At 41.0% G+C, this 13,726-nt stretch overlaps 1 protein-coding gene across 6 annotated transcripts in view; it reads right to left on the bottom strand.

The window, feature by feature from the left end:
• The window catches only part of zdhhc11 (zDHHC palmitoyltransferase 11), a 123,090-nt gene that overhangs the window by 88,850 nt on the left and 20,514 nt on the right, over positions 1-13,726 (bottom strand). The window contains exon 1 of one of the 6 annotated variants that reach the window (XM_073024157.1): positions 3,875-4,170. The exons of the other annotated variants lie outside the window; for them this stretch is intronic. Coding sequence (XP_072880258.1) covers positions 3,875-4,027 — 153 coding nt within the window. The 5' untranslated portion in view covers positions 4,028-4,170. Of the gene's footprint in view, positions 1-3,874; positions 4,171-13,726 lie in introns of those variants that run through there. 6 annotated transcript variants of the gene reach the window in all.

Raw genomic sequence — 13,726 nt, 5'->3', positions numbered from 1 at the left:
GGGATATATTACATCCAAACGGGCCATAGTTAGAGCACTTATCTGAAAGCCAGCAGGGCCGAGCTTTCAGCACACAGGTTTCTACAGTGGAACCTGAACTCATAACCTACTTTGTGGTCTACTTGACATCAACTGAGTATTGATTGGCACCATGTCTTGATCAACTGTTAGTCTAAGTGGCCAGTCAACGGTATGCTTGATGCAACTTATGACTGATATAAAATAGGCAAGAGCAGCATCTCTCAAAGAAGCAACACTACTATCTGGGAGGATAAGGCTATCAAAGCAACCACCTCCAAAATCCCCCCCCCCTCTTCACACACCACCTTGACTTGCAACTATATACCCTTCCTCCAGTATTGGGTCAAAATCTCCATCAGTTAAGTGGCCGGCTGGTGCCTGTTATCTTTCAATGGACTACAAGGCAGGGAAAATAAATATTAGCCTTACCATGGCACCCTGAGAATAAAAACAAAGACATCTGCTGCCTTGCACTGTATTTTTTAAACATATTAATGAAGTTGATAACTGTAAGTCTTACCCATTTCCGTCCACATAGTCGTTGTGCAATACACAAGGGAAACTAGTTTCATTTTTCTGCTGCTTAGCTTCAAATGACAAAGTAAACAGCTGCCCAAAGATCCTAATCTTTGGTGTAAATTCCAGTAAACTGCTCCAGTAAAGGCAAACAAAGCACCATAAACTACCCAGTTTGCATGCCTTCAGCAATCAAATGCAACTGGTGGACACAAATTTACGCACTTTTTGCTTTTAAGTAGGACCTCATATTTGAATTGATATATTATGAAAGGAGGAACTTTCACATTTGTTTCCTTATTGATATCTCCGGGCATCTTCATGTAACAGCTCGGTGCTATGGTGTACATAAAGATCTCTACATCCCTGTGGTTCACCAGCAGCAATTCTCCACAGCCACAAGCTACTAGTTAGCCAAGGTCATTGAGAGCACCAAATCTATAATTAACGTGAAAATCCTTCACCAGGCAAATCAGGAACTCACAACAGGATGGATCTGGATTAAACAAACCTCCCCATCGCACCCCACTCAGATTCATGGCAGAATTAAAGCACACATTTTACTTTGCAGGCCTTTTGGTGGAAGCAGAGAACAACGGTAGGAATAAAATTAATGGAATGAACTCTATTAAGATGAGAGTGGGGGGGAGGGGGGAACCAAAGCTAGTGGTTGGCAACTTGTCCGCAGTGATGCAAATAGAGGGGTCAGGAAAGTGGAGGGAAAAGCCAGTCCTCAGGACCCAAAGATGACTTTAGCACCTTCAGATAGGCAGCTTGTATCAGGTGACCAGTTCTAAAAATCACCTTGTAACATTAACTTGGTTCCCTCACTCCAAAGAAGCCGCCCTACTTTCAAAATGTTTTCTTTACAAAAATAGAATACTGGAAGAGCTCAGCAGGTCAAGCAGCATCTGTTGCAGCAATTGCCCCCCTGGGGGCCAAAGACCCCTTGTTTAATGGTATTCGTCCATGGCATTTAAAAAAAGGTTGGGAACGCCTGATCAATGGAGATAAGAAGTGCAAGTTGACATTCCAGGTGAGACACTGACTTAAGTTTCTCTAGCATTCTATTTTGTTCTAGATTTCCACAGAAGTACTAAGTTACAGTACTCTTCCTCTGTTCTGTGTTCAGTCGTTTCCTTCCACCAAACCTCAATTGCAATCAACAGAACTTTATTCTCTTTAAGCCAGAAAAACGATTTGTGTCTGAGCAGCTCAACCTATTCATTTCTTCTCACCAACCTTTCCCTTCACTGCAACTTAAAAAAACATGTTTGATTTCTAGCTGTTCCTATTCCGCTAGATGCTGCCTGACCTGCTAAGAACTTCTATGATGTTACAATTTCAGATTTTCAGTACATATAGTCTTTTACTTCAAAAATGCACAAGGATCTGGTCAAACCCACAACTTATGCTCAATAACTAATGGAAAATGTACATTATAATAAATAAACAGTGGATTTTGGTTATTTGGGACATATCTGGATCAGTACATTTTGGATCAACTTAGCGGTTGCCCAATTACCAAAGTTTCATGGAAATAGTTAAAAAGGTTAAAAAAAAACCATTTAGCTGGGTAACAAATTATGTATTTAAATGAAATGCAAAACAAACTAGAACACTAACAATATTACTACAGTACTGCAAAATTCTCTGTATTAGTTCCTAATAGCTATCAATGGAGGAAATCATTGCACACTACCACATTCTTTTGATTGTAAATTAACAACATCAGTGCAGCTACTCGCGTAGTTAATGGACTGCCTTCTACAAAGCTATCAACGATTGTGTTCTCCAAATCTTCACTTTCATTGTAACATTTCAAGATGTTGCTATCTTCAGATTCTTTGTAGTTCCTAACTTGAAGTAGTGAAATCCATTCATTTTCACTCCTGGCCATTTCTGGCATCTCCAAGCCCGAATGCTTGAAACCACAGTGAGCAAATCATCAGATCTGAAATGTCTTGCTGCTTATTTCTTGACAACTATCAGTACCAGAAATCACAGCTTTTGAACACAAATTGGTGCTATTTAAAACCTGTTTCCTCTAAGCACAATGTTGTATCTAATGACCACACTAGTGGATGCATGACACAAGTTAGAAACTGTTCAGCAACAGTTTCCTACCCAAATTAAGTGGCATAATGTCCCAAATACATGAAGGGAATCCCAATTATTTTCTTGATTAGTTTCGATTCTTTAAGAATTGGTCCAAAAAAGTGGCTGCCCCTCCCTATTAACCAATGGCCCAATTAACTGGAATCCACTGTATTACCCCACTGCCATTTGTGGGAAGTTGTTATTTGCAAATTGGCTGCCATGTTTTCTGCATCACAACAGACATGAGACATTTTCTTTATTCACAGAATTATTTCAGTGTATTTTCCAACACATCACCTAAGTGTAAGCACTTCTTTCTTTGTTCATACTTAAAGTATTCCTTCTGGACTTCTGATTATATTCCTTACCTACACAAAATCCCATCATCAAGCAGTTTCTTATCCTTTCTTATTCTTCCAACAAGTGATTAGCCTCCCAGCGGAATGAACCTCATCTCTCCAACTTAGGATAGCAGAAAACCACCAAGTATTGCCATTTTAACATCTGTCCGTTTTGTATTGCATAGACAGCAGCCTTTATAATATCATTCTGAAAGCCAATTGCAGTGCACTATTGCTGAACATGCATTGAAATTTTAAAACATCCAACTCTGGCAACTACCGTAATTCAAAATAAGTTAAATCTCCACGCCTCTTGAAAGACTGAGTCATTTCAATTCTCACAGCCATATACTCCGTTAGCCTTTTAGTCTGTTATAAATGTTAACAAATTATTAAGATCTCAGACTTTCTCCTGTTCTAAAAACTCAAGGTTTCACTTAATATAATCAGCATTTGGATCCAAACATTTTTGAGGCGAATTCTTACATTTGTGATCCAAGTTTGAGGTCAGACATGAGCTACTTCCGAATTTTTCTTTTAAAACATCACTCAGAAATAAGCATGCAATGTTCATAAATCATTTACATGCACACATGAACAGTTTATATGTGTAACACAGCCAACAGTACTGTAATAGATAAACTGAACGTAATAATTCAGATCATACACCGGAAGCATGCTGTTAAATGAGATAGTAACATCTTTTCAGTACTAGCTGGCTAGGATAGGCAGAATGAATATGATCTTTTTAAAAATGAATGTTATTTTAAATAATGAAATCTGTAATAGTTGAGCATGGTTTATTTGAAATTATATTCAACAGTTTCATTTACCTTCATTATGATTTTAACTGTGACATTATAATCAAAGTTAATTGGAATAAAGGTCATACATACCCAGTGCCAGATTATGCAGCAGCATTGAAAATAATGATGAAAAAATTGTACTTGTCCATAATGGTTCACCACAGTTCTGTATCCTTTGGTAGGAACGCAGCTTTGAGCACCACATGAGCAAGGATAGTGTACTGCAGAATGGATTACTGACATTTTACCCTAAGGCATTAAAAAAATAAAACCCACTTGTAAGCTCTCAACACCATGCATAGAAATAAGCTGCTCGCTACACTGCTCTACATCTTCACAGTACTTCAGCTGCTGCAGTGCTCAGTAACCAAGTCTAGTGCACTCATGCTTTCTGGGTCGCAGGCAAGTCATTTCCTTCAGATGATGCTGGTCTGTCACAACTACCTGAAAACCCTCCTCCTTTGGAGAGGAAACAGTGAAAGGAAGTGGCGAGCTTAACCGAACTTTCATAATTGAACTGAATCAACAGAAAGCAATATGAAGCAATTTTACATTTTGTACATTCTTAAGGTGAACTGTTATATCTGTATAGTGGAAAACAATATGTAAAATGTGTTAGAAGATGGATCAAAAAAATCTGCATTCGTATCGAGAAGGATGGGACCTTCCCTTTAAAGAACCCAGCATAGACAACATCACAAAAGGGTGTAAAGCAAGGGTACCATGATGATGTCCTTCTTAAGAACATCAATTCCCATCAAACAAACTGCTTGGTCTATTCTACAGAATATCAGCAAAGTTGTAGTCTGATCTAAAATAGATGGGGCAGCCACAATTAAACTGCCAACTTGTAATCCAGAGACTGTGATTAATAATCTGAAGAACTCAAATTCCAACATGGTCAATATGAATTTTAATATAAATAATCTGAAATTTCAAAATGAACAAACTCATCACTAAAGATGACTAACGTTCTTCAGTGGCGGAAATCTGCCACCGTTACCTAGTCTGGCTTATATGCAATTCCTGACTTAAGACAGTGGGATGGCGAACTTTTAATTGCACTCAGAAATTGAGTACCAAGATGTTCAGTTGTACCATAGCTGCAACATAGCAATGTCATAAGAATGGTGTCGGATGGTCCACCCAGCTTTAATCTTTATACAGAATATGGACGTGGCCAAGTCCTTTCATTTGGGGGCTCAATCAGGGTACATTTGTGACCCACAGTGTGGCCAGCAACTAAAACGGTCTAAGGGGGCAAGCATTTTTAAGAGTAGCACCCGTGCTTAAATCTGTTTATGTTAACAACCATGGGGTCATGAAGTATCAAAGAACTCTGCAGAGAGCTGAACTGGTAGATATAAAAGTGTGGTGTATGTGTTTTTGTGTAAGGGACCAGCTATCAGTATGGGTGGATTTGGGGAGACAGGGCCATGAGTTACATAAGGTGGTTGGTAACCATTTGAGATTCCAGAGGGGTGCACATATACTTGTTTGGGAGACTGTATAGTAGGATACATGTTTGTGAGTGTGCTTTTGTGTTTTAAGGATGGTTGAAACTTTTGAGGTAACAGACTTACATGAAAGAGAATACAACATGAGCTCAGCAGCACTGAACTAGAGGATTACACTGTGCTTTTACATATGTAGTTTATTTTTTATCTGTCACTTATATTTTGCTTAATATTGGAATTATTGTGGAAATATTTGAGACAGCGGCTATATATATCTATTGGGATGGCACAATAGCAGATTGAGAATCGTAAAGTCTCCAGACTCCTTGGACATTGATAACCACCAACCATAAGCCCTTCTTCCCCCGGGGAGAAGCTGAGCACTGTTGTCCGGGTTGCTTGTGGGTATTCGGAATTCTGGCACAAGCTCAAAGAAATAATTGAAATTCGCCATATACACCCAAATGATATACCCATTGGTAAAAGTGAAATGCCCGAGAAAGGCATGGGCAAGGGAGTGCGGGATGGTGAATGGGCAACCAGAGGGATTGCCAATAATGGGGAGAGATATTGCTGCTTCAAGAGGGAAGAGAAGCAGCGACTGGGGAGGTGGGGGGGGGGGGATGAAGTGAAATTAATTGAGGAATGGCAATGTTGGTGGCACAGGTGTTTAAATTGACAATTTTATCAAGCAACAACATGACATAATCATCCTCCCTGAATGATTAAACAAGGAAGTAGATCCCCCAGGGTGATTGATACTTGGAGGTAGGGAACACAAGCAAGATACAAATGAATGCTTCTCATCAATATTTGCTAGGGAGAAGGATGAAAAGGCTAGACAGCATTGGAGTGTGCTGCTATCCGAAACCCATCTGTTTCAGGAAGAAGAGCTAGAAACATTGGGGCACATCAAAGTGGATAGGAACCCAGAGTCTAGCATGATCTATTTCAAAATGCTCAGAGAAGCAAGGGAAGAGATGGGGACATTTTTATGTTCATTACCATTAAGTAGACACCAGAAAGATTGGAGGATAATTAGAGAAGCTGTTGAAAAAGATTTTGAGGGACAGGAAAGGCAGAACAGTTTGTGTAGAAAAAAAAAATCATGCCTTAAATCTAAATAATTTTTTCAGAGTGTAACTGAGAAAACTGATGGGGAAAAGTAGTATATGTGGTTTACATCGACTCTAGTCACAATTTTCATAATATTTTGCATGGTAGATTTGTCCAGAAGGTTAAGACATAGGGATCAAAAGTGTGTTGGCAAACTACATTAAAAAAGTTGGATGGTAGTAGGAGGTTAGTGGTGGAGATGGGTGTTTTTCCTGACTAAAAGTGTGTAATAAGTGGTGTACTACAGGGATTGGTGCCGTGACCTTTATTTTAAAATTGACTTGGATGAGAATATAGGAAATATGATTAATACATTTGCTGATGATATGAAAATTGGTGGAGTTGGGGATTGTGAAGGTTGTCCAATGACAGATCAGCTGGTTAATCGGGAAGAGCAGCAGAAGATGTAATTTAATCCAAACGAGTATGAGGTAATCAAATCAGGGAGTTAAATGCTGGTTGGACCAAGTAGAGTAAATGGCTGGAACATCAGGAGCGCTTATGTACAGAGACATTGGAGTACAAGTCCATAGCCTCCTGAAAGAAATGACACAAGTGGCTAGCATAAGTAGTACGACATTCATAAGCTTCCCTTAAAGGGCAGGGCTTTGAGTACAAAATTAGGTCATCATGTTGCAGCTCCTGACAAGACTGCACTTATGAGTTTATTGTATAGTTCTGGTCATTCCATACGGCAACAATATGGTAACAACAGAAAGAGTACAGAATGTTCACCAGGAATGGAGGACTAGTTCCGAGCAGAGTTCGGATAGGCTGGGTTTATTCTCATTGGCACATAGGTAGCTGAGAGGTGACCTTGGAGAGCTTTATACAGTGGAACACATACAAAATGTTGGGGGAACTCAGCAGGTTAAGCAATATCAACGGAAAAGAATAAATAGTCAACGTTTTGCCAAAGACCCTTCATCAGGACTGGAAATGAAAGGATAGGTAGGTGGGAAAGTGGGGTAGGGGAAGGAATAGAAGCTCAAAGGCGATAAGTGAAGCCCCAGGTGACTGGGGGGGGCGGGGAGGGGAGGATAAAGTAAAAGCTGGGAGGCAATAGGTGGAAAAGGTAAAGGGCTGAAGGAGTATGATAGGAGAGGAAAATGAACCATGGAAGAAAGAAGAAGAGGAAGGGCACCAGGGGAGGTGAGAAGAGGTAAGAAAAGAGCCAGAGTGGGGAATGGAAGAAGAGGGAAGGGGGCGGGGGAAATTAAAGTTAGAGAAATGAATGTTCATGCCATCAAATTGGAAGCTACCCAGATGGAATATGAGGTGTTGTTCCTCCAACCCAAGAGTGGCCACATTGCGGCAGCAGGGGAGCCCATGAACTTGCATGTTGGAATGGGAATGTGGATTGGAATTAAAGTGGTTGGCTACTGGGAAATCCTGCCTTTTGTGGATGAAGTGAAGGTGTTCGAAAAAGCAGTCCCTCAATCAACATTGGGTCTCAATAGTGTAGAGATCGTATTGGGAGGACTGGAGACAGAGGATGACCTCAACAAATTCAAGGCTTAATTGTTGCCTTACCTGGAAGAATTGTTTGGGACCTTAAACGGCAAGGGAAGAGGTGAATAAAACGGTTCAGGACTTCTGCTTGCAGGAATAATTGTCAGGAGGGAGATTAGTGGGGAGGGACAAATGGACAAGGGAATCATGAAGGGCGTGTTGGATTAGACTGCATAATTGTTAATTTCTTTGTAGTTTAACTTTCTGATGCTTGTATGTGTTTTTGTATGGTTACCTATGCCTAAGCAATTGCTCAGCATGTTTCCCCAATCGTCATAGTTCCTAATTTTTCTGGAAGCTTCTTGGTTTCAGTGGTGGGTATCACATTATTTGAATGGGAATGGGAGCAATCTTATTGGTTGATTCAAGCAATGGAGTTTGAAAAGCATTTATTGCTATTTAGCAAATTGGTATCAGACCACATTGGATCAGCCTCTTTACACTTGCGCTTTCTCCCTGCTATTACGCTCCGCTTTTGCCACTCCCCTTTCCTAACTTCATTCCTGACTTCCAAAGAACCTCAGATCAAATCATCACAATCCAACAGGAGCAATCCCTAGAGAAAGCAGAGAGTGAGGGGAAGGGAAAGGTAAGACCATAAGACAGAGGAGCAGAATTCAGCTATTTGGCCCAATGAGTCTGCTCTGACATTCCATCATGGCTGATTTATTATCCCTCTCAACTCCATAACCTTTAACACCCTAACTAATGAAGACCTACCAACTTGTGCTTTAGATATACCTAATGACATGGCCTCCACAGCCATCTATTGCAATGAATTCCAACAGATTCACTATCCTCTGGTTAAGTAAATTCCCCATCTCTTCTAAATGGGCATCCCCCTCTATTCTGAGGCTGTGGCCTTGGTGCTAGATACCCCAACTATAGGAAACATACTCTCCACATCCACTTTATCTCGGCCTTTTGATATTTGAAGGATTTCAATGAGATCACCCTCCCCACCCTAATTCCTCTAAACTCCAGCGAGTACAGGCCCAGAACCATCAAACACTCTTCAAACATTAACCCTTTCATTCTCAGAGTCACTCTCATGGGCCTCCTCCGGACCCTCTGTAATGGGAGCACATCCTTTCTTAGATAAGGGGCCCACAACTGCTCAAAATACCCCAAGCGTGGTCTGCCCAATGCCTTATAAACTCTCAGTATTATAGCTTTGCTTTTATATTCTAGTTCTTTCTAAGTGAATGCTAACATTGCATTTAGCTTCCTTATCACTGACTCAACCTTTAGGAAATCTTGCATGAGAATTTCCAAGTCTCTTTGCACCTCTAATTTTTTAAACTTTCTCCCCATTTATAAAATAGTCCATGCCTTTATCTCTTCTACCAAAGTACATGACCATACACTTCTCTATACTGTATTCCATCTGCCACTTATTTGCCCATTCTCGCAATCTAAGTCCTTCATATCATCTACAAAACTGGCCTTAAAGCCATCAATTCTGTCATCCAAATCACGCACATGTAATGTAGAAAGAGGTGTTCCCAACCTCAACCATTGTGGAACACCACTAGCTACAGGCATCCAACCAGAAAAGGCCCCCTTTAATCCCACTCTTTGCATCCTGCCAGTCAGCCAATCTTCTCTCCATGGTAGTATCTTTACTGTAATACCTTGAGCTCTTAAGCAACCTCACGTGGCACCTTGTCAAAGGCCTTCTGAAAATCCAAGTACACAACAGTGGAGACTGGGGGTGGGGGCAGGAGGTAGCGACGTCAGAGATGTCCTCCTGCTTCAAAGAACAGTGTTTCCTTTACCATACCGCTGATGCTGCCCTAATCTGCATCTTCTCCATTTCTCCAACATCTGCACTCACATCCCTCCTAAAGTTTTTTTTAGGAGGGATGATTTTCCTCTACATCCCTCCTAAAGTTAACTGGTCGCTGAAAATTGTGATTAGCAATTAGCAAGTGATAGAATTAGCAGTGGGTTAATGTAAAAAAAAGGGGTGGGGGGGAATGATGGTCAGCATGGACTCAATGGGCTGAAAGGCCTGTCTCCATAGAGACAGTTATGACAGTTGTTGTGTTGTGACAGTTATCTTAGTCACCAGAAACACTGAAGCTGGGGGATATAAAGATATTTATTCATCATGTCAGATAGTATTTGGAGCTACAAATACTAATCAGAAGAAGAAAAAAAACAGGAGAATTGGGAATAAACATGTGCTGTTCCTTTTTATTTTAGTGAGGCGTGCACTTATGTCATGCAGTGTGATGATGTATATTATTCACCTACTATTACATATAGCCTGTAACAAATTACTTAAACAAAGAAAGCTTAATCAAATAGTAATAATATTACTCAAATATTACTGAAATATTAAATACACAACACTCCTCCCTACTTTGTTATAAACTGAAACTGAATATATACTGCATCTCAGTTTATATACACAGTATTCTATATAATACAACTACTACACAGACATCCACAGCACAGCAAACTCATATACACAGTATACTATATAATACAACTACCATTAGATATCCACAGCATAATAAACTTTAAACTGTCCTATTCGGACCTAAAGATTTAATTGCTCTGGGGGATTTCTTACTCTTGTGGGGACTTTCCTGACAATGTGAATCACTCTGCTTGGCAGGTGAGACTTGTGGCTGTGAAACAACCCCAGGTTCTGGGGACTCCTCTGTGTTGGTTGTGGGAGTTGACTATGGACTGCAGAAAGTGGTTCTGACAGAACACCTGTCTTCTCTAACAATCAAACCTGCTCTCCACATGTCATTTCCAGATGACATCAGACACAATCTCCACTGGGTAGGAGAGGGTCCAATTCTGCTCTCAATCTTTTCAAGTACCCGTTTTTGATGGCTTCTGTAATCCATTGCCAGAACTGCTTGTCCAGGAATGAAACACTGAACCTCCCTGTTTGAGGAGCTCTGTTTGTCCTGCATCCTCCCGAGATTGGGTTTGATGAGATCCAAGCATGAATGCAATGAATGACCCAGGAACAGCATTGTGATATGTGAGGAGGACATTAGGGAACTTCTGATTCAGTGCCAGTGTTGTGTGTTCTACTGACATTGCCCAGAGTGTGTTTTTTCAACTCTGGTCAAACCTTTCCACCAAGCCATTTGCAGCTAGGTGGTACAGTGTAGATGTAATATGCCTTATTCCATTTATTTTCAGAAATGACTGTAAGTATTCCACAACAAACTGTGGTCAATTGCCACTAATTGTTCTGGAACACCAGTCCTTGAAGAAGCTTCTCAACACATCAACAGTGTGTGAGACTGGAGTGGAGGCTATTGGGAACACTTCTGGCCAATGGTAGCTGCATCCACTACCTCCAACTAATGTGTGTCCATGAACGTTCCAGCAAAATCCACATGAATCCTCTGCCAGGGCAATGCAGGCCAGTACCAGGGATGGAGAGGCATTTTCTGGAGGTGTTGGTTTCCCAAATGGTGCTTGGTAAGCTGTCCGATCTGATTTTTCCCAGGCTACCACAGCTTCAAGCCTACGCTTTCATTTTGACCATGCGAGGTGACTGGCATGTAGCCCCTCCAACGCTCAGCCTGGATGGTACAACAGCATTCAATCCCCATACAAGCCACCACTATCAAGGGCACATTCATCCCAGAGCTGGTAAAAATGGGGTTACTTCTGCTGCATATCCCAGCAAATTTGGTTCGTCATGTAGACCACAGACAGTGGAATCTTTTCTGGTTTCCCTTTGGATTATCTCTGCTGAGCAGTTTCAAGTTCCTGGGTGTCAAGATCTTGGAGGACCTAACCTGGTCCCAACATATCGATGCAGTTACAAAGAAGGCAAGACAGTGACTATCTTTCATTAGCAGTTTGAAGAGATTTGGCATGTTTACAAAAACACTCAAAAACTTCTATAGATGTACCGTGGAGAGCTTTCTGACAGGCTGCATCACTGGTATGGGGCTGCTACTGCAAAAACTGAAAGAAGCTGCAGAGGGTTATAAATTTAGTCAGCTCCATCTTGGAGCATTGCGACATTTTCAAGGAGCAGTGCCTCAAACAGATAGCGTCCATTATTAAGGACCTCCAGCACCCAGTGCATGCCCTTTTCTCACTGTTACCATCAGGTATACAGAAGCCTGAAGGCACACTCTCAGTGATTCAGGAACAGCTTCTTCCCCTCTGCCATCCGTTTCCTAAGTGAACATTGAACCCGTGAACCCTACCTCACTTTTTTAATATACAGTTCTTTCTGTTTTTTTGCAATATTTTCACGACACATGCCAGTGATAATAAACCCGATTCTGAATTTTGATTTGCTTTACGGAGAATACGTCAAGAGGAGTGTTATCCTTTGTAAATGTTTCTGGTATTTCCTTTTCCAAGGGTAAATGGGATGGTCCATCAGCATTTCCATGATTAGTCATCCTCTTAAATTTGATCTTGTATTTGTGTCCTTCAAGAAACCGAGCCCATCTCTGCATTCAACTGTTGCTGTTAGTGGAACACCCTTCTATGGAGTGAAACAAGAGTTTGACCAGAAATGAGGGTAAACTTTCTCCCATACAAGTACTGGTTGAAATATTTTACACCCTCAAGACATCTCTGTCAATATGTGCGTAACTTTTCTCTGCAGCTGTAGGAGAACATGACGCAAAGGCTGTGGACTCTACACTTTCATCACACATCACCTGTGAAATGACTGGACTACTAGCATAAGGCGAAGCATAGCAGACAAGCTTCACTGAACAATATGAATCATAACATATGAGTACAGTGTCTGACCTCACCATTTCCTTTGTCTTTTGGAAAGTCACCCCACACTGTTTTAACTATTACCATTTCTTTCCGATCTGCAGTAATGACTTCAATGAGTACAGCACAGTAGCCACATTTGGCAGGAACGTTATAGTGATGGACAAATCTTAAAATGTCACTGTTTTGTCCCTCATCTTTTGGCTTTGGGGCGTCCATTACTGCTTGAATTTTCTCAGCACAATTGTGTAATCCTTGTCAATGGTGTGACCACTGCAAGTGAGGCTTGGTTAAAAGAATTCACATTTGTTGTGCCATGATTTGAGCACAATCATAAAATATTTTTAACACTTGAGAGTTTGGAGATCTTCCTGGCCGGTAGCAATGGTAAAATCCAGCTAACACTCAGGGTCTGGACAACCTCACAGCACCAGAGTGCAGGTGCAGATGGAGACGCTATTATAAAAATAAACCTATTATAGTGATAAAGCCCTTTGTGAGTGTTTATAGTGAGAAACACTTTGGACTCTTCTTCCATGTCCATCTGTAGGTAGGCCTCAGCTTAATCCACTCTGCTGAACTGTTTTCCTCCAGAAAAGTTTGCAAAGATAACCTCTATCCTGGGCAGAGGGTATTAATCTACTTTCAGCATTGGGTTGATGGTGACCTTAAAATCACCACAGATCCTGACAGACTCATTCTTCTTGACTGCTGGGACCACTGGCTTTGTCCATGGGCTCCACTCAACCTTGGAAAGAATCTCTTCAGCCTCCATGCGATCCAGTTCACTGGCTACTTTATCACAGATGGTATAGAGAGCCAGACGAACTTTGTAAAATTTGGGTGCGGCATTTTCATTTAACACTATTTTACCCTTGATATGTTTGAGTTTTCCAATGCCATCCTTGAACATTGCTGTGGCATCATCAAGTACCTTTCTTAATTTGCTTCCAGTTGACTGTATTGCAGGCAAATGTGGCATGCAAATGGTGGATGGATCTCCAGTTCAGTTGCTGTTGTCTCAGCCATCACAGCCCAAACATGCTGGGCCTTCTGTTTTTACCACCGACAAGCTCATTTGTTTTTGTATTTTATTGTTACAAATGTCTTTCTCACAGGAGTTATTTTT

The sequence above is a fragment of the Hemitrygon akajei genome, chromosome 20 (assembly GCF_048418815.1).
Source record: "Hemitrygon akajei chromosome 20, sHemAka1.3, whole genome shotgun sequence".
Classification (NCBI taxonomy): Eukaryota; Metazoa; Chordata; class Chondrichthyes; order Myliobatiformes; family Dasyatidae; genus Hemitrygon; species Hemitrygon akajei.
This window is presented reverse-complemented; position numbering and strand designations above follow the sequence as displayed.